The sequence below is a fragment of the Lipophrys pholis genome, assembly GCF_963383615.2.
Source record: "Lipophrys pholis genome assembly, chromosome: 19".
In the NCBI taxonomy this organism is placed as follows: domain Eukaryota; kingdom Metazoa; phylum Chordata; class Actinopteri; order Blenniiformes; family Blenniidae; genus Lipophrys; species Lipophrys pholis.
Window position 1 is genome coordinate 16,272,657 of NC_137647.1, and position 20,692 is coordinate 16,293,348.

General features: G+C 40.4%; 1 protein-coding gene across 8 annotated transcripts; it reads right to left on the bottom strand.

Moving 5' to 3' along the window:
* Positions 1 to 1,350: 1,350 nt before the first annotated feature.
* unkl (unk like zinc finger) lies at positions 1,351 to 15,418 on the bottom strand. Of its 8 annotated transcripts, none has more exons than XM_080488902.1 (16): positions 15,315 to 15,418; positions 14,494 to 14,703; positions 12,297 to 12,473; positions 11,706 to 11,839; positions 11,438 to 11,573; positions 11,247 to 11,364; positions 10,990 to 11,074; positions 10,655 to 10,821; positions 10,103 to 10,291; positions 9,262 to 9,312; positions 8,998 to 9,175; positions 8,808 to 8,897; positions 8,477 to 8,713; positions 8,093 to 8,280; positions 7,589 to 7,846; positions 1,351 to 2,657 (listed from the first exon to the last, which is right to left on the bottom strand). In XM_080488902.1, exons 1-16 carry the CDS (start codon positions 15,377 to 15,379, stop codon positions 2,487 to 2,489), a joined length of 2,454 nt encoding a protein of 817 aa, XP_080345028.1. In that variant the 5' UTR covers positions 15,380 to 15,418; the 3' UTR covers positions 1,351 to 2,486. The 8 variants fall into 8 exon arrangements, with proteins under 8 accessions (XP_080345028.1, XP_080345032.1, XP_080345031.1 ...); XM_080488903.1 differs by lacking the exon at positions 1,351 to 2,657 and adding an exon at positions 4,848 to 7,416; XM_080488901.1 differs by lacking the exon at positions 1,351 to 2,657 and adding an exon at positions 4,848 to 7,416 and having other exon boundaries at positions 8,808 to 8,918.
* Between the last annotated feature and the right edge of the window lie 5,274 nt (positions 15,419 to 20,692).

A 20,692-nucleotide genomic window follows, 5' to 3' on the forward strand; every position in this document is an offset into this window, starting at 1 on the left:
GGCCCCTTCGAATGATTTAATCATTCATTGAGCTTTGGGACGCATGTTGTAATAAGGCTCCAGGTTCCAGGTGACCTTTGTAAATCTTGCACAAAGTGAATGTTCCGTTGCTTGTTTGTTTACATCAGACACCCTGAACAACAACGCCCACTGGCCTGCCTGCCTGCTCGTACCCTCAAATGCTCCAACATGCAGCACAGTGTCCTCCCAGCTGGAGGCGGCGGGGCAGCTGCCGAGGGTAAGGCTGCCACCTGGTGGCAGGAAGAGTCAGTGCGCTGGACCAGGAGCACTGGAAATACAGTGCATCTGGAAAGTGAACGGCAGCGCTTCACTTTTCCAACATTTTGTTCTTTTACAGCCTTATTCCAAAATGGATTCATTGCATTTTCACCTCAGAATTCTACATACAACACCCAATTTGTGAAGTTTTCAAAAAAAGTTTGAGATTTTTGCAAATCTATTAAAAATTAAAAACTTGTACGTTCACAGCCTTTGCTCAATACTTTGTTGATGCACCTTTGGCAGAGATTCCAGCCGGAAGTGTCAGTGCACAACCATTTTCAGAGCTGGACCACCCAGGGACATTCACAGTCGTCCTGACGCCACGTCTTCGGTAGCTTGGCTTTGTGCGTCAGGTTGTCGTCCTGCTGAAAGACAAACCGCCGGCCCAGTCTGAGGAGGTCCGGAGCGCTCTGGAGCAGCTTTTTTCATCCAGGATGTCTCTGTACATCACTGCATTCATCTTTCCCTCTATCCTGACGAGTTTCCATGTTCCTGGCGCTGAAAAACATCCTAACTGGGACCTTCAAAGCAGCAGAAATGTTTCTGGAACCTTCCCCAGATTTGTGCCCCGAGACAATTCCTTTGACTTCCTGCTTTGGTTTGTCCTCTGACATAAACTGTCCACTGTGGGACCTCATATAGTGATGGTGGGTGCCTTTCCCAATCATGTCCAATCAGCGCAATTCACCACAGGTGGACTCCGATGAAGCTGCAGAAACAGCTCGAGGATGATCAGTGCAAACAGGAAGCACCTGAGCGCCATTTTGAGCGTCATGGCAACAGCCGTGAAAACTTACGTACATGGGATTTTTCCACTTTTCTTCCTTGAAAGACGCCTCTTTAGTACGGCCGCCTTGTCTCCTCACGGCTCTCCAAGGAAGAACCGATTGTGGCTGACTTGAGAATGCTTATCTAATATGCAAACTTTTCATTTTAGTCATTTGACATAACTTTATTCCCACCAAAGTGTTTATAAGGACGCCAGCCAGAAGAGGGGAGAACATGCGATTGTTCAGATTATAAAGTGTTTTTTAAAGTAGAAACCTTTTTTTTTTTTTTTTTAAATCATTAAAATAAAGCGTTTAAAGTGTAACATTATAAAGGAATCTTACTTTTTCTTTTGTGGGAAAAAGGTCTAATGACCCTGTCATACTATATCTATCAGTATGTCTATCAGACATATTATTTACCATGAGGAGTTTGAAGAGTCTTAATGCACTCAAAATATACTGCAGTATTACAGTTCTGATCTCTATAAATCTCGTTCAAACAACAGAATGCAGAAATTGTTATTTCTTTGCTTTTTTTTTGACACAAGAAATCCATTTTCACACATTTCAGATGAAAAATTATTTTAATTCTCAAGATGATAAAAATAATTTTGTGAACTCTGTAAACCATTGCATACCTGTAGTGTAACAATTTAACAAGTGTTAACAAACTAGTAATACACTACAGTAAATATGCAGTACACAATCCTCAATATAGAAAAGAAACATCTAGTATTCTAAGACTTGCACCTGTTTTTTTTTTGTGTTCACAACCCAAAAAATATCAATAGACCAACAGAATAAGTTCTACAATTATCAGTATAGAATTTCCTACGTATCCATACGGCTCGTCACAAAATAAGGGACATATCGTTTTAATCTATAAATAATGTCTAATCCCACGAAGTGCAGCCTCCTCAGATTGAACACATTCGCTATCAAATCGGTTTTGACCCTGAGAAAAATACATTTCTGTCCTTAAGATTTTCTCGATATGCTGACAAATAGAAACTTCAAAAAACTTGCATTCGTTTTAGTTCTATTAAATTTTATTGAATAGCAGTTTCACAACTAGATGCTACATCATATTCAATTAACTGCGCTCCGCCATATCCAGTGACCTATTCATTGAATATCTAATTTAGAACAATACATTCAATATTTCAGGGCGTCAATGTTAAAATAACATTTCTACTCAAAAGTCGCTGAAGGACATGGAACAGAGCGGTTCCACATTCAGATTCTTTACCTTTGACTTTGTACTAGTATTTCATTTGACTTAATGTGAACGTCATCATATTCATATACATGTACAAGATTGCATAAATCTTCTGGCTCCATTTTTAGAATGTTAAAAAACAAAAAACAAAAGAAGACACAACAACTAACAATAATGCAAAATAGATTATTCCAATGCAGAGCATAATGATACATCTAATACAGTTCATTTACAAGATTCTTCCTATTTGGTGCTTTTCCTCGTTTCCTTACAAACATGTGGGTTCTTGGTGCCAGATTGAGATAAAACCGCTGCATTCCTTGAAATGTATGGCAAATACAGACTGCGACAGAGTTTCTTTTTCTTTTCTTTTTGCCTGATGTTGTCTGGAGAGTGAAGAGAATCCCATGAGACTGTTTTGTGGGACATTTAGCAATCACATTGTGGTCCACAAAAAGATTGTAAGGCACTGGAATTTTGATTCTAATTCAACTTTTTTTTTTCTTCTTTTTTCTCTTTTATCCCCCTCTTCAATCAATTAACATTGTGTAATCATTAAAGGCACAGATGTACTTGGAAGTGTAGTTGGTCCGTAAAGAGATAAAAATCGAACAAATCTCGAAGAAATAGAAAGAAATAGGCTGTGCTTAACCGTGTCAGCAATTGATTCTTTTTTTTTTTTATAGAAAACTTGAATTGGTGGGCGGGGGAGAAACAGACAAACTGAGAGCGGCGAACAAACCAAACTCAGTCGGAAATGAATTTAAGTCTGTATCTGCCATCGATGCTTCACAATCATCTGTCCCGTCACAAACAAAAAAAAAGCACCTTACAGTCACTGCAGGCATTTCAGAACAGTACACAACGTATACCGGTCGATTTCCAGAACAATAAGCCAGAAAAAACAAACCAAAAAAAAACATCAACAACAAAGAAAATGTACTTCAGAACGGTCCTGTAGTGAAGCTTTTATGGCCACTTCAGAAGCACAAACGCCTTTCAACCTCGACAGTCCTTCACTGGAGACGACAATTAACACCCGACACTGGAACCGTGCGCTCGCCAGTATTGCACGACCTGCCATTAAATGCCAACGCAAACGCAACACAAAACCCAAAATGTACACAAGACACATTTTGTAAGGATCCGACCCCCCCATGCATTGTGACCGCCATGTATGGAACCACGAGAAGTGACTTCAGATAGAAAAAGACGCCATTTAATTACCGTTAATGAAAATGATCTACTTTAAGGTACTAGGTGATTAACATCTTAAAAAAAAAAAAGAAAAATTATATTAATGAAATAAAAGAAATGATGAAATGTAGTAGAAAAAAAAACAACAACAACAATAAAGGTCTTTGGTAAAACTGCAAATAAAATGGGCCTACAGCAAGTCCATTAATGTTGTAAGCGAAAGCCACTGGCGTAGTCCTGCTGCCGACTCACCGAGGAGGAAATGTGACCTTTACCGAACGAAAAGTCCAAGAAAACGCGACACAATTCTTTGTTTCATACCCGACCGCGACCTCGCCGCTCTGATTTGTCACTTCCAACTTCAGACCGGACAGAGAGAGACGTCCAACTAAACGACACGCTTGATACTGGATTCTGTTCCCGGGTAAAAAAAAAAAAAAAACAATTTATAATTTCCCTTTATAATACATATTTGGACAGCTACTTAAAACACCACTTTGGTTCGGTTTTTTTGTTTTAGATTCTTTACACTCGACATCATTAATTTCGTTCGCTTCACAGGCAAAAAAGAAAACAGACCAAAGAACCCTGTGAATTAGCTGCACTGCACACTGCTGTCCAGTGTACGAGGGTGGGGGAGGGGGGGGGGGGGGGTAAGAAATGGAAAGAAGCAAACAAAAACACATTTACCTTCAATCAGTTTAAAAAGAAAAAAGAAAAAAGAAAAAAAGGGGGACAATCTACAGTAGTACAGGCCTATGACATCATTCTAAGTGATTTTTTTTAATTTTTTTTTAATTTTTACAAAAGTACTGAAACTTCGACTCAAAAGAATTTACAAATGAAACAATTCAACCAAAGGAAGTCATTAAGTTCGATGCAGAAGACAGATCATTTCATAGATTCTGAGCTGTGGATGCACAACGACATTCAAAACATCTAAATGTATAACAAGAAACTACATTAATACCTTTTTTTTTTTGTCCAGTAGCAGCGAAGCTTGCATTAGTTTATTTAAGCCTTAACTACACTAAAATAAGTCAATACAAAGATTCTGGCAGTGTGACACAGTGCGAACTCGTCTTTTTTTTTGTTTTGTTTTTTTGTAGCTGGTTAACATATCGCATAACATGCAATACCAGAAGTGTTAAAGCCTGCCTTTTATGCCGTATATAATCATGACAATGCGAAAACACCTTAACCTTTCCGGATATTGTTCCTCTGAGTTGCTTGAATTGTCATTTTGTGTGAATGTAAACAATGCATTTTCCCCCTCTATATTTAGAAGTAGCAAAACGTGTACCTGGAGATACAAGATTTCTACTGAATTTTAAAGCAAGAATAAAAAGTTGTTTTTTTTTTTTTTTCTTTTTAACACAGTAGAAGGTCATCCAAAGCAAAAAAAATCCAGCCTGCAAGGTAACTATGGAATTCTTCATTCACTGCGGAGTTATTACAAGAAAACAAACTGGGTGGTTTTTGTTTTAATATACGTTGCTATACAAATCCATGTGTCCTCTTGTTTGCATACTCCCAAACGTTGAATTGAAAAACCTAATTTCAAAGACTGGAACTGCACCGATAGAGCACCACAACCAAGGAATGAGTGGGCGGAGGGAGGGTGGGGTGTGGGGGGGGGGCGTCAGGACACAGGCACTGACAAAATGTTCCGTCTTCAATTATCAGAAATACGTGATGGGATTCTGGCCAAATACACTGGCGTATTACTGCTTTATATACACGAACGTAGACTCAAATACATGTCGATGGACTTCTGCAAGGTAAATACAGGTTTGTTTGTTTGTTTTTTTTGCAGAAACCTGTGCACAAGCTCCGACTACTTGTGTTTGCCGACGATTCTACGGGTTACCTTTTCGAACTAAGGCAAGGCACTTCAGAGTTAGAGGCCGATATGTTCTAGACAAGCTCAAGAAGATAGAGTTCTACCAAAAAAAAAAAAAATCATTTCAGGCTTTGAGCAAATACAATACATGCTTCTCTAATGGATAGGCTATAGAAACTTCTACAAAACGAGAGAAAAAGAACAAGCCTAACTGATTGAATAATAGCCTTAACATGTAGCATGTGCCTTATTGATATTACAGCTGCTGGTTATGCCTAAAAATGCAGTTTAAATTTGCACTTATTTGATTGAAATTTTATAAATCTAACTATGAAAGTACAAACTATTAATAAGTCTTTTGTTTCTCTCTCTATGAAATCTTAATATGTAGAACCATGCCAGGAAACATGAAATATTACAGTTATGTTTCACAGTACACACACACACACACACGCGCGCACGCACGCACACACACACACACACACACACACACACACAAAAAGCTTCAGACATTAGCTCATGTAGAAAACAAAAAGTATAAATCTTCCAAAAAGACACAAAAGAAATACCTACAAAGCAGCTTAAAGCAAATTTCTATATACCCTTTAATAAAGTCCCAGGTCAACAAAGTGCTTTTCAATAAGAAATATCTTCAGATAAAGTTGGTCAAGATAATGATGCTTGACTGGATTTATTGGAAAATGATCCAAAAAATGTTTTTTTTTTCAAGGGGTTTATTATTGAACTGTGGCTTTATTTAAAGAGGAACACAGGAATCCATGTCGTGATGTTTCAAGTTGATCAATAATTTGGCCGCAAAACTTTAGTTTATTATCAAATATCCTTGGTGGAGTTTAACACAACCATGATTTGTATATAAGCTTCTGCTGCTGTTAAGTTGATCTACGGCCTTTCAGAAGCTCCACAGTGAAACACTGCAGCTGCACTCGTTTCCCTCGGAACCCAAACAAACACGTTTTAAGGACAAACTAACAATCATGTCCCGTTTCTTGATACGAGCCCAAAAAAGAAGCTCCAAAACATAATTCATCTTTGACCCGTCGTATTCCTCTTTAACTAAAGAAAAGACATTTTGCTCATTTTATGCTGGAGATCACTGGAGTCGTCGGCTCCTCGCTTCCTGGCAGTGTGTCTGTCAACGTTTACACAGTGAGTTTTTCGGGAGCTGAAATGCTGAAACGAGTGCTGTGGTCTCTGGCAGCTTCGCCTGTGCTACTTCAGCCCAGAACTGACCATTAAAAGTCAAAGTGGAGTGAAGGTTCTCCGTTTGTAGTGGTAACAGATTTAGTCCTACGTGTTTTTACATTTGCTCGGGGGCAACTTTAAGTGCGTAAAGTGGAGCGGCTGCCGCCTCGGGATGGTGGGGGGGGGGGGCTTCAGCTGCACTAATGGCAAAATGCAGGTCAGGAGCAGCCAGAAACAGGAAAAGAGATCCAAAGTGTGAACACCTTAGTGTGCGGAGTTTGGAGGGGTTTATTGTTAAGTGCATTGTGTCAAGACAGCGTTGCATGTTGGAATTTTTTTTATTTTTTTTGCTTTTTCGGGAGAAAAAACAAAAACGACTGCTCTCGGCATTTCTATGGACCTTCCATTTCCTTTTGCATGATGATTGAAGATGTGAGAACTTGAAGGTAATTTAATATTCTATACTGAGTGCATGGCTTTTATACAGAAAAGCTATCTGGTTCTCTGATGTAATGTGGACATAAAATGAGCAAAAAACAAAACAAAAAAAATAAAAAATACTAAACTAAATCCCCGGCAGAATATTTAGTCATAATTCTATTTACCGTTTCAGTCAAACATCATTTAATCCTAAAGTAACTTAATCACTGTATGAAATAGACATTGCCATTTTGAAAACTTAATATCTATTAGTAGTTTTTCAAAGGGCTAATCTTTAAATAGTACCTGGAGTAAACTGTACATCACCACTTTAATATCTTTGTTCTACAGTAGGGACATTCTGTTTTACTAGGCGCACAGTTCTCACATAGTACATAATGTTGGCAAGGCTGCAGAACAATGCAACGATCATGCTTTTGGCAAACTATACATTTCTTTGACTGAAGCTGATATATTACCTGTTGGGGGGAAGAAAAGAACGGATATCAGCCGCAACGCAGGACAATTCAGTTCATGCAGACTTTTCAAAATTTTTGCATGCTTGACCACAAACATTGGGTCTGAATCAGGAGCCTGAGAAATCGCTAGGTGCTACAAATGAAATGCGGTGTGTGCTCTCTGCTTTCTTACCCCGTCTATAACGTCTAGGTCATTACGCAGCTGACTCTGGATGGAGTGAAGCTTTGACAGGGAGAGCTGGTCCAGCTCGCCGTAGCTACGTAGAAGCGGCGTGCCAGGGGTGCGACAAAGCACGTCAAAGTCTCCCTGCAGCTCCTTCAGCTTGCGCTCGGTCTCCTCCCACTTCTGCTCGGCCAGTTGCCGCTCGGCTTCGGCCGTCTTCGCCTGCTCCTTCGCTCCGTGGGCATCTTTCTGGCAAGCTTCGCAGGCCTGGAACAAACACCGGTGTTGTGATAAGAAAAGAAACGACCAAATAAGGGAAATCATGGAAACGTAGAGGGAAATGCTTTCAAAGTGTAGGACGAGCCTCCTCTGGGCTGCATGGACTTGCAGAGACAATCTTTCAATGTGAGAAACTTTTAGGAACCCGATACCAAAAATGGCTACTTAATACGAGGGACTGTCCTCCTACACGTCTCCTTTGACCACGAATTGAAGCGAGGGAGCGATGCTGACCTGTTTGACTTGGTGCCAGGCCTCCTCCCATTGTTTGATCTTCCGTTTGGCCTCATCCAGCTCTCGGAAAAGGCGAGCCAGATCAGCGCTGCTGGTTGTGGAGGTCAGGCTGCTGAAGACTGGAGACGGACTGGGTGAGAAGCTGCCGCTCACAAAGTCCCAAATGTTGTTGGCACCTCCATTCAAACCTGCGTGCAAGAAGCCAAATGAGGAGGTGGAGGAGTGCTATGCCTAATTTGTACTTGAAAATCTTGATATTAAACACATTGAGTTTTTTAAGAAAAAAGAAATCAATTCAAACTTGATTAAAATGAGATGAAAAGGGTCTAAATGAGGATGAGAGAAATAGAACCGATCCCTCCTTGTCTGAGGCGATCAACTCACCCAGGGAGTTCTGGGAGGATGAGGTGGGTGTCCCCAGGAGGCCGTGCTCCTGCTTCGCTAACAAGTTTGAAGGTTGATTTTGCTGAGACACCGTCCCTGACAGCAGGGACTGCGACAGAGACTGGGAGAGGGAGCTCAGCGGGGAGGTGGACAGTGACGACGAGGAATTGAAGGACGACGACCGCGCCAGGGAGCCGGGAATGTTAACAGGAGCCGATCCACCCAAGACTCTTTGACCTGAAGGTGGGGGAAAACACGTGTGGTCTCCACTTTAAAAAACACAAACGGGAATGTGAACAACAGAAAGGACTTCAAATCGACAGCTCCTTACTTGCTAGTCCTACATGGCTGTCTTGCTCTTCTAACTCCTTATCGAGAGACGCAACGTTAATGTCACTGAAGTTCAGGTCCAGGGCGGATCCTGATGGGAAACAGAACAAATCTGACTGACATATTGCAACAAAATACGACCTGTTGGTCGTCGGCTCTGCCCGTTTACCGACGGCTCAACGTGAACTCACCTATGACGGACTCCACGGTGTTGCTCCCTGGATAGAAAGGAGTGGCTTTTGCATTCATGGTAGATAAGGTGGTGGGTGAGGAGCTATCTGAGCCGATACTGGAGGCCAAGCTCGACGTTATGCTGGAGGTAAAGCTCGTCGCCAGGGGGTTCACCGAGGAGAATACAGTATTTTGTGTCTGCGCGGGAAAAACACAACGCGGAGTTCGATAAACATGTAAAATACTGGAAAATCAACAATAAAGTAACCAGTTTAATCACCCACCTGTTTTTCTTGGTCCAACAATTTTTGATCTAGCTGTCCTTTGTTTTTAATCTATAGATGATGAAATAACAGAGAGGTGGCAAACTTCAGTCAAACCTCTTCATGCAGACAGCTCACAATGTTTCAGCATTTCACACATTGATAGCAGATGCCGGAAAGAAAGACTTTGAATGTGTTTGACTATTTTACCAGACAGAGCTTACTGTGACTGGTGAAGACTGTAGAGGCATTTATCGACCTATTCTGACCTAATTGGATGAAATAACCTGCTGCATGGCATTGAAAAGTGTGTAAACTCATTACGCAAACAAATCCTGTTTGCCTTGTAAAGCTTCAGGAATTGCTGTGGACACAAGTCACACTTTTCCCTCACTTAATTTAACCTGAAAGAGTTAAATTAACCTTATCATGGAGCAAAGCATGTAAACTGTGTTACGTATGTGATTGTACAAAATGTTTGAATGGCACGTGCCTGAAATTAATATATATGAATAAAAATCAACCTGTCATCTTTTTTTTTTTTTTTTTTTTTTTAAAGAAAACAACCAAAATAGTAACTCCTTATTGTTTTACAGAGCCTTTAAGTTTTGAGCGTAAATTGTCACCAATCCAGATTGTAAAATGTGGAAGAATCAAAACTGCAGTTTTACAAACATGTAACCAATGTACTGAGCTAAAAACTATGGAATTCATGCAAAAACAGGGCTTAATAGGACCAAAATAAAATGACATGGCAAATAATGAATGACAGACAAAAACGTGCATGTGTGTCTGTGTGTGTCTGTGTGTGTGTGTGTGTGTGAGAGACTCTTCCTTAAAGTAAAGAGAGCAGTCTGTGTACCTGATCCTCACGTTCAAAACCCGGAGCTTTGGGATAGTTAGACGTCAGAGACGAGACACTGGATGTGGTGGACTCTGAACATAAACTATTATTAGTTATGGATTTGGGCCTGCTGATGGATCCCACTGGGGATAACAAACTGTCGCTTCCTGAGCTTGGCGTTACAGTGGCGCTATTAGAACATGAAACCTGAGAAAGAAAAGTGCACATGGTCTTAATGAAATGATGATCAATAAATAATAAAAGTAAACAAAAAAAACCACTGAGACTGAATGGAGACTAACTGTGTTTACGGAATAGCTTCTCAAGTCTTGTTATAGCTTCTTTTTAAATGTAGAAATGAAACAAAACAAGGAGTAAAAATGACATATGGACAAAAGAAAAACAAAAAGACAACAAAAGTTGAAGCGAGGTAAACAACATGTCAACAACAGATTTGCTTTAGCTGAAGTGGATTTGCAGCAGCTGTAACAAGAAGATGGGGCTTGTCTGGAAATCCAACAGCTGGTTTGTATTAGAAACATATCACACTGAGAAAGCATAAAAACATACACTTCCTACTTGTCCGTTGCTACTGGATGCGATGTTGGTGGAGTTTCCTCCACTGTTCCACTCAGAGACGGGACACTCCGAGTACTGCTGAGAGCCCAGCTGGGACTGGGAACTCGACTGTATCGCGGTAAGCAAAGAGCTCATGGTCTCTTCCGTCGAGGGAATTCCTGGAAAGTTTTAAATAAAGCACGAAAAAAAAAAAAGAAATATATAAGATATAAATCAGAAGCACCCAATAACAATAACCTTGACAGACTTGAGACTAAATCCATCAGCCGAGTAGAATTAAAGTAATAAATGAGAACATGCAGAGATGAATGGATGAACAGACTTACTTTCTACATGTGCAAATGCACAAAACGGCCCTCTGGGACAGTATCCAGTTTGTCGCATGTCATTGCATTTGGTAGATTTGTAGATCTTGGATAAAGAAAAAAAAAAAAAAATGGATAAATCAAATAGAATTTCAAGGAGATATTTAACCAAAGGAGCTACAGAGTGGAGAACAAAATGATTCCTGTGGTTACGAGAGGGTTCGCGCAATAAGCAAAGTACAAACGTATGAGACGAGAGCAGAGGAGTGTTGACTCACCTCTGGGTGAAACTGCTGTTCAGTGCGAGAGTGACAATACTGACAACTGTCCCCACTGTCACACTTCGAGGGCTCCCCCCACTCGTCCCCATGTTTCACATTCGGACACGGAGTTGACCTGCGTTCAATACAAACAGGACTTTTAAACAGCTCGTCACCTACATGACTGAATTTTTGGAATTGCGGCTCACCTGTACTTGAATTTGCGTGGATTTCTCCTTCGATCTCTACTGTTGTGATAGTGGGGGCAAGCATAGCCTTGTCTGCATAGTCTTGGGGGTTTAGTACACTGATCTGTTTTGTAATTGGCTAAAACAAAGTTGGTGTCTGCAAAAAGGAACAGTCAATGATAATGTTAACTTTCTTTACTCTTTTCCGCAGAAAAACAAGTTTGCTCCGACAGTCTGTTGTTTGTTTAGCTTTGCGTGCAAACAGTAACATTCCCACTGGGACGCTCACCTTGCCACCGGGGGTCTTCTGTTAGAGTTTTCTCAATCATGGCTTGGCTGGCGAGCACACCAGGCTGCAGATCAGGAATACCTTCCCCTGATCCCAGCTGTCCATTTTGGAGGGCCTCTTGTGCTTGTATCTCTCTGCGAACAAGAATGTAAATAACATCTTATATAGAGTCGCTTCCCCAGCAGGACAGAGGAGTGATATTTCTGCTACTTCACATCAACTTATTACTTTCAATTTGTTGCTGAATCCTCATGTCTAAATGTTTTAGTCAACACTGAAGTATCCGAAACAATCCATTCAATTATAAAAACGTCACATAAAGCAACAAAATTTAATTAATTGATTATACAGACTGTGTCCATTGCTTGTAAAAAAAAAAAAATAAAATCTAATAAATCCCCCATTAGCTGACCTTCCTCACTCTCTAACCTACTAAAGTGTGTTTATTGAGTATTGAGTGTTTCTTATTTCATCTGAACTACACAGAGCCAAAGCCTGAAACCCACAGTGCTAACCACACACACACGTACGTCTAAAGGACCAATTTATCTGTTCCGTTGCGAGGAGGCCAGTATCTGCATTGCAGTTCACCTGATATCGTAGACTGGAGGTCGCAGATCATGTGGCCCGTGAGCAAAAGCACAGTGCAGGCCATTCTTCACACAATGCCCCCGAGCATCCGTCTCATGGATACAAGTGCCAGTCTTGTAATATCGTAGATGGTACTTGCGCTCTGTGTCGCCAGTGGTCCGGTGTAAATAAGGACAGCTAAGGAAACAAGAGGACAGCATTTCAGTGTTATAACAAAAGTTCAACAAAAAAGACTGACCCACCCAAATTATGATTCATAGAAAAAGTACAATATGTTTTTAACTAGACTGTCTTCCTACTACGAGCATTCCGTATCATGCACATGTTCCACAGAGTTCATTAAAAAGCCACAGAGAGAATCTGTTTAATAAAAAGTAGCGGGGTTTCATACATTTTTTACAAAAACAATTCTCTTGTGGATGCAGAGCCGACACACTTGCAATGCCTGGAGAAATGCACGACCAATAAATCCTCTTGAATAAACCAAATTTCCCTTTCTTGAGTAGCAACAGTTGCTATAGCAACACATAAGGTCATACAAAAATAGCCTCCATTAGCAGAGGAGGAATTGTGAGGACTGCAGCTCAATTTTCAATAGTTGAATATTCCATTTCTATCAAGCTTTCAATTAAATGCTCTGTCATTTTTAAAACCCAGACATATACGCAGGCTGTCATCTTTAAGATACCACCTGCAGCAAAGTAAATGGGAAAGTCACTGAGAATAACAGGCACTGTGCCAGACAGACAATACTGTCATGTTCACCTCTTATAAAACCTCCAGGGCTTAGCATGTCCAATCACAATCACACCCAGAATGTTTAGACTGTAAGAAATCTACAAAAGATTAACAAACCACCATCAAGCAAACAAATATCACAGTGCTTCTTCATTACAGCCGTCCAATCAAGAACATGAGTCACTCGCGTTTTGTAGAATCAAAAGATAAACTTGTCAGTACTGTCAAAACAATACAGTAATATCAAATATCCAACAAATATAGAACACTGGTGTTTTTGTAGGTAAAGAGGCAGAAGCACCCACTCATTGCACATTTCACATAAATATTTATCAAAATCAACGCGCAATCATTTTTCAGTGCAACATTCAGCTCCAGTATTGTTATTCAATCATCAATCAACATCAACAGAAAAATGAAAAGACATCGGCTGTTCCGAAATCACTCGTTTTTTAAGGCAGGAGTACAATTCAATATAATTGTTTTAAGGTGAATTACAAATAAAATTTGAAACAAATAGTAATTTGAAGTCTGTAAAACTCCACAGTTAGTTCTCACAAACTGTGGAGACACACATTTAGGTACGTCTTAATTTATTTAATATGAAATTACCCACAATCTAATGAGATTAGATAACACCATCCACATTCAGCAAGTCAAAGCACGAATAAATAATTGTACAATACCGAGAAGAAGCATATTAACAGCAGAGCATCAGACTTCTTAAACCGAACACATTTATGATGCAGCTTTCCCCCCCCTCCAAATTAATTATCCAACAAAAACACTTCAACTTCAGACCCACACTCAGTTCATAGTGAAACTGGTAAGTTTTGACATCAGCTTGGACATAGTTGATAATCCTCAATAGCATTAAAACCAGTGACTAAATGCTGTACAAGAAACAACACAGCAGGAACCAGAGCAATAGTAAAAAGATAAGAAGATTTAGAGTAAGTTTATTTGGCACTCAGTGATGAAGCGACTTTTTTTTTCTTTGTTTACAGCACAGAACTTGCAAGAACTAAAACTTACAAAAACTTATCTGGCACAATAATCGGGAAGTGAAATGTTCCTATGAACGCACAAAATAAACATTTCATATCTTGCATGAAACTCAGATTATGTCAGTCACCAAATACAGTGCAAAGGCATCGTCTTGATATATCAGAGAAGTGATTGATTTCTGTTCAGAAGCCAATTGTTCAATAGTTTAACGAGTGTTTTTCCCAAAGTCTGAAGTGTTGTGATTTGCAAAAATCCACAAGCAAAACACAACAAACGAGAATAAACCATGATCGTGGAGTGTAAAAGTTGAACTGTGTGGATTACAGCTGTAAAACACATCCGTAAAGTTGCAGGTTTCGATGTAAACAAAGCAGACTTAAGTCCGCCCAATAACTTTACGCTGACATCTGCGGGAGTCCGCAGGAATGCACGGATTAAATCTGGGACTTACTCATCTCCATCAGGGCAGATGCCTGTGGTCTCGTCGTATTTGGTGCAGTAGACGTCCGGACTGTAGTTAAAGGTCCCGTCTCTTCTCCTGATGGGTCGCCTTCGTCGCTGGTTGAGAAAATGCCAATGAAAGCACGTAAAGGGTCTGTGCTGCGTGCACTTGTGCTGGAGGAACAACGGGCACTGCTCTGTCCTGAACTCCTTCAAGTATCTGGAACAACAAAAAAGTAGTGCATCAACGTAAAAATTCTACCAAAACAAAGAAAAAGTGCACCGCGGTGTCGCGTTACGCTGCTGTTTGCTTTGCGGCCATGCTATATATTATTTTGGGTCATCAACGTTAGCTCGCTATTCTCGATGTACACTACGCAGAATTTCAAACGTAGCGTACGTCCAACGCTCCTGGACGTACGTCAATAAATGTGCGTAGCGAGAGAGGAACTCAAAATAAGGCCGAGCTATTTACAAGCAGACGGGTTAGCGAGTTCCTGGCTAATCATTTAGCACGCCGAGTTGACGGAATAATATTCAACAAATTGCCCGCACGTGGCCGCCAACTCTGTGAAAGAGTCGCACGCGGCCCCGATAACGACCGCCCCGCCAGTTTTAGCGCTTGAAAACGTGCGTGTTTCCTGCACTAGCGCAGACGTCGTTGGCTCGCTATGTAACGTTAGGCAGTCACAAAGCCAGGAAAAGCTCCATGTTTGTTAACGCACGCACAGCTGAGGAATGCTGCAAAATGCAGCCGCGCGGAGCTGCGCGTCGCCCCTGGAGGTCCCACGACGAGCCGCTCGGTGGTTTGAGTGCAGCAGCTTTACTCACGTATAGTGGGTAGGTTTCTCGGTTTGAGGAGACGCATTGGCCGCCGTTTTCGAAACCGACGGCATTTTCAGTCAAAACAATGAAGTGCGCATGCGCTCGGATCTGTTGCTCGCGTGCATGCACGTCCGTCTGCGTGCCAGCGCACTGCAGGTACCGAGCGTGGCCGCGAGGGGGCGGTGCAGACACACACACTCACAAACACTCACACACACACACCAGGCAATAATAGGCCAACACAGAGTGCATCTGGACAGGTCACCAGTCCATCCCTGGGACACAAGCAACTACACACACTCACATTCACACCTGAGGGCAATTTAGAGTGCTTTCACACTGTATTATATGGCAACTTGGTTTAATTGGGCAAGAATGTTGTAAACTTTTGACCTTTCACTTTTGAAAGTGGACCAAACCACTCCGACAAGGTCACGCAGCTGCTCAAACAAACACAAACTGGGGATTTAAAACAACAACAACAAAAAAAAAAGCAATGAAGAAGAAGAGAATGTGGCTTATTAGGAAAATGGAAATCCATCCAGTCCATTGCTTTATAGACCCCAACAAATACAGAAAACTAACAATCGAGCAATTTAAACATGCCGTTGTTCTTATAGGTGGCCACGATGTGTAGTCAACGGACCATGTGTCCATCCACAAGACCTAAATATTTATTTTTTTCCCCTCAGCTTCCATGTGCTTGTGCTGTTGGCTTTGATTTTATCTCTACACAAAATGCACAATGCCTGTTTTTGGTTCACTTTTTATTTGCTGCTTGCAAAACTCACCTGCCTAACATGGACTCAGGCTGGAGACCTTAGAGTTGTAGCCACTACACCACTGTGCAGCCCCGCCATCATCACAAGAATCAATGACTTATGACACCCCTCATGTAGCAACATGCTGTTGTATATCATATATTGCGTTATGCATCGCATTGGCTTTGTTAAAAGAAAAACTAACAGAATAGTTGTTAAACGTCTTGGACACAGATTTCACACATTGGGCTCATTTAAAAGTACATTTGGTTCTATTTATGCAATGGCTCTCTGACTGCTACATTTATATTTGAACACGTCTCTCTTAGGAGTGGGAGGACTGTGAAAAGTGTAATATTTTACTTGTGGGGGACTTATGCTGCCATTGGTCACGTTTGTAGTTTTCCTTGTGTGATTTGAAATCAAATTAGTTTGTCGTGTATTTTGTAAAATGCAGTAAAAGAATCTTGGTTCATTTAGAATGGATGCTGAATTATTATCCGGCAGGCCATCATACTGTGAGTGTACATGCAGTATTTAGGTTACATGAATCAATTCACACAGAGTCCTTATTATTTTACAAAATCTTATAATGAGTTCCAGTGGGAATGATAAAGTAGGATCATGTAAAGCACCATATATAACGCCAGCTTGTTAGACTGCGTGTGGAAATGTATTTTCTGTTTTGTTTTAGTAGTAATAATTGAACTGTTCCCTTTTCTGTGTAACTGCTTCTGTTGACTCCACCCACAAACAGCAACATTTCTATTTTACAGTGATTTAGCCATTAATTGTTTGATCGTTGTGTCTGCGATCATTACTGAATCACATGGGGGGGGGGCTAATCTTTCCTGTGCTGCTCCCCTCCTCTTTTTTTTTTTCCTGTAAAGGATTTTAATGTACAAATGCAATTATACGTCCAATCCATTATTCAGCTGCTGAGGTCCACCGAGTGCACTGCCTTATAATTATGCATAAGACCCGGACAATCCAGTTGTAATTACTTTGACACGCCCCACCCACACACGTCTTACAGTGAGACGAAGTCCAACACCTTTCTCACATTAGGAAACGATTTCAATTAAGGATGCTCACATTTGATCTGACTTTATTTCTTTCTTTGCCCAGTTTTTATATTTTCATGCATTGCCACTTCTCAGTTTGCTCTTTTGTTTTTTTTCTTCAAGAAAACAGAAAATGTCACTTTCAGAAAGTTGTTGAAGCAACTTGACTGTTATTTTTTAAATCACTAGGAATATTTTCAAAATAATAGTTCACTCTGTAATTAAATATTTAGCAAAATGCAGCACTGACTTAAACAACATAGTATTTTTCAGCTTATACTTGCAAACAAAATAAGAATGTAAGAAAAATAAGAATAAATAATTCTGATTGGATGTCTTCAAAGATCATTCGCACTTTTGTCTCATTCTATGGACACTATGTGGGACTTGTGTCCTTCAAACATGTCTTTCATGTCTGAAAAGAGAGATGCTCTGCGATTTCCATGAACTTGGAATGTTTCGTTTAAAAAAAAATAACAAATGAAGATTAAAGGTTAAAGATATCTACATGGTACATTTAGTTTAAAAAAACAACAACACCTTTTTGTTTCATTTGCACTATGATCTTTGAAATATTTAAATGTTTTTCAAAGAAAAACATTTAAATATTTCAAAGATCTTTCAATTATTCATACTGCACTCATTTGAACAAAAACTATATGCAGGAATATAAATATTAGAATATGGCTTTTTTAATGTTAGGTAATATTGGACAAAATTGGCAGGTATTTATTGTTTCTATGACTAATAGGCTGAAAATGAAGCATTGGAACAATTTCAGTTTATATTAGTAACAAACCAATATGTTTTTTGTTTTTTTTCAGGGTCGGTACCGGGTTTTTAGTAGTCAAGGAGGCTGATAACAATATTTGAAGCCGATATTGATATGCAGTAAAGAATGTTTTTCTTAGTATCGATTGCAGGAAGTTGTTGTTTGATCACTATTTCGCACTTTGAAGTCCACAGAATAACAGGCCTCATCAGAAAATTCAGCCTTGTGCCTACAAAACCTGCAGTATGTCTCATTAGGAATTGTGTAACCTTTGTCTTCAGTTTAGTCACTTAAGCTATTAAATCTTTCATTTATCCCGCAGAAAATTGTTGGGAATGACCCCACGTCACACAAGGACAGCCTGCGCATCTTGCAATAAGTCCGTTTGCCGTGCGGTTTGCTCCGACAGTTTATGTTTCATCCAACATCATCGAGAGGAAGCAGCGAATGTAAGCAGCGGGGGAAAAGTCACACCCGTGTTCCTTTTGTGACGTCAGTCACCACAAACCTTTAACCTTGCTCAGTAGTCTCAGCTGTTCACACAGTTCACTGTCAGGCTCTTCTCACAGTATCTCAGCCTTGTGTGTGTGTGTGTGTGCAGATGTGTGTGCATGGGTAATGCAAAGATGTTCTATTCTTCGCCCCCGGGGATTGAACATGGAGGGTCTTGGATCTGGAGTCAAGGTGCTGCTTGTTTATATCAATGAACTTGACAGCTCTCATTGCATTATTACTCGCGCGTCTTCCTGTTTTTGAGCAGCGCGAGGCGCTGACACGACTGTGCTCTGTGCGCCAAACATTAACCAGCCTTCGCCTATGTCAAAATGTGTGTTGCGTATGAATTGTACGAGCTGTGCCTACCTGAAGCGGCCGTCGTCCCAGTTTAATGGGAACATCAATCAAAAGGATCTTTAGCATCCAGGAACCACAACCAGCTCTGTATTGTTTTGCAGAGCTCTAATAAACAATCACTGAAATAATCCCCAGCACTGCTTTCCCAGGCTGCTTGGACTGTTACAGCTGGAATAACAGTTTGTGGTTTTTCCCAGTCACGCCATTATCTCGGGCTGCCTGATGCACAAACAACCACCGCAGGCTGGCAATACACAGAGACTACTGATGCACGGCCCTCAGCCCCAGTCTGACAGTGATTCCGGGAGCGTTTTCATCTATATGACAGACACTGTCCAGGTTTTCAGCAGTGTCACTGCAAAGAAACTCCCTCCATGTGATAGAGTCTGCAAACAAAAAGAATGAAAAGCTACTTCTCTGTTACATTTTAGTGCACCACAGATGACTGCAACCACGATTGGAATTAAAAAAAAAAAAAAATGGTGCAATACAGAAAAAGAATTTATGATGTTGGCCCCGACCAATCACCAAAAGAAAGAGGCTGTAAACTTCTATGAGAGCTTTCATGAAACTCCTGCTATTGGGATAAACAAGATTTGTTTTTGCAGTAATCTGCATTACATTAACCTGAACTAACCTGTGGGATACATGCATTAACGCTGACTGATGGAAGTGACACTTTAAAAGTATGAAACGAATGAAACATTTGATGTTCAAGATACATTTCTTACATTCAGTGACGGTTGTCATTGTTTAACATATTTGTTGACTAGCAACAGCTTTACGATGTCGCCGCTGAAGGATGTGTTTACTCAGTCTCGAACCCTTCTGGCAAAACAACACCTGCCTCTTTGCCGTACCATCATGCAAACAGGAAGTGACAAGTGGGGTAATAACTCGGCGGATCACGATCATCTTAGTAATGAGCCCTTATTCATTGTTACAGATTTTGGAGATTAAACCCATTAACTGGATTTTTTTTTTTTTTTTTTATATTCTTTGACCCTATTGGACTGATCTGGATATGATTTATCTTCTTCAAACATTTTTTTTTGGGGGGTTGGTGGAGTCCACTTTATATTCCTGGAAAGGGGGATTTGTCTTTTCGCCATCTCGTCATTGTCCAGGTTAACATGCCGCTATTTATTTCAAAATCAGAGCCATACAACATAAAGCAGCTGCAGTGCATTGTCTCATGGACACAGCTTCTTCAGATTTTCTGCAAGAACTGTTGCTACCCTGAAGCCATATCACTTTTCTTACGGTTGCATTATTGTGTTGACAGTTGTCCCTCATTTTCTCAAGAGTGACACAGTAAGAACTGGACACCCAAATATGTGTGTATTTCTGGATCAATGCAAGTTTTATATGTGACATTGAACTTTTGGGAAGGATTCTTCTCAGAATGTCGGATAAGAAGATGCAACACTTTTATATGAATGACGCTTTTGTTATTTTGCTACTGCATCACAATCTTCACTGTGATTTTACAAAGTAGCTTAAAAACATTGTTTTTATAGTTGCATACTTATTACTGGGATCTGCCACTCTAGTACAATCTTTGCTGTGATTTTCTTCAGTAGTCGAGCCACTTCTGTGATTTTCCACAGCGATGTGGTGTACTGTTTATGTAATGATGTTTTTTTTCCAGTAGAACAATAATGGCAAAGATTTTCCACAGTGTTTACAGTGATGTTCTACAGTATCAAACTCGACACTGTTGGCTTTGATTTATACAGTAGTAGACATATAGATGACACACACACACACACACACACACACACACACACACACACACACACACACACACACACACACACACACACACACACACACACACACACACACACACACACACACACACACGCACGCACTAGCTGTTCATTTGCCTAAACAGAGGAAAATAATCACTGAATAAAAACAAAAGTGCAGATA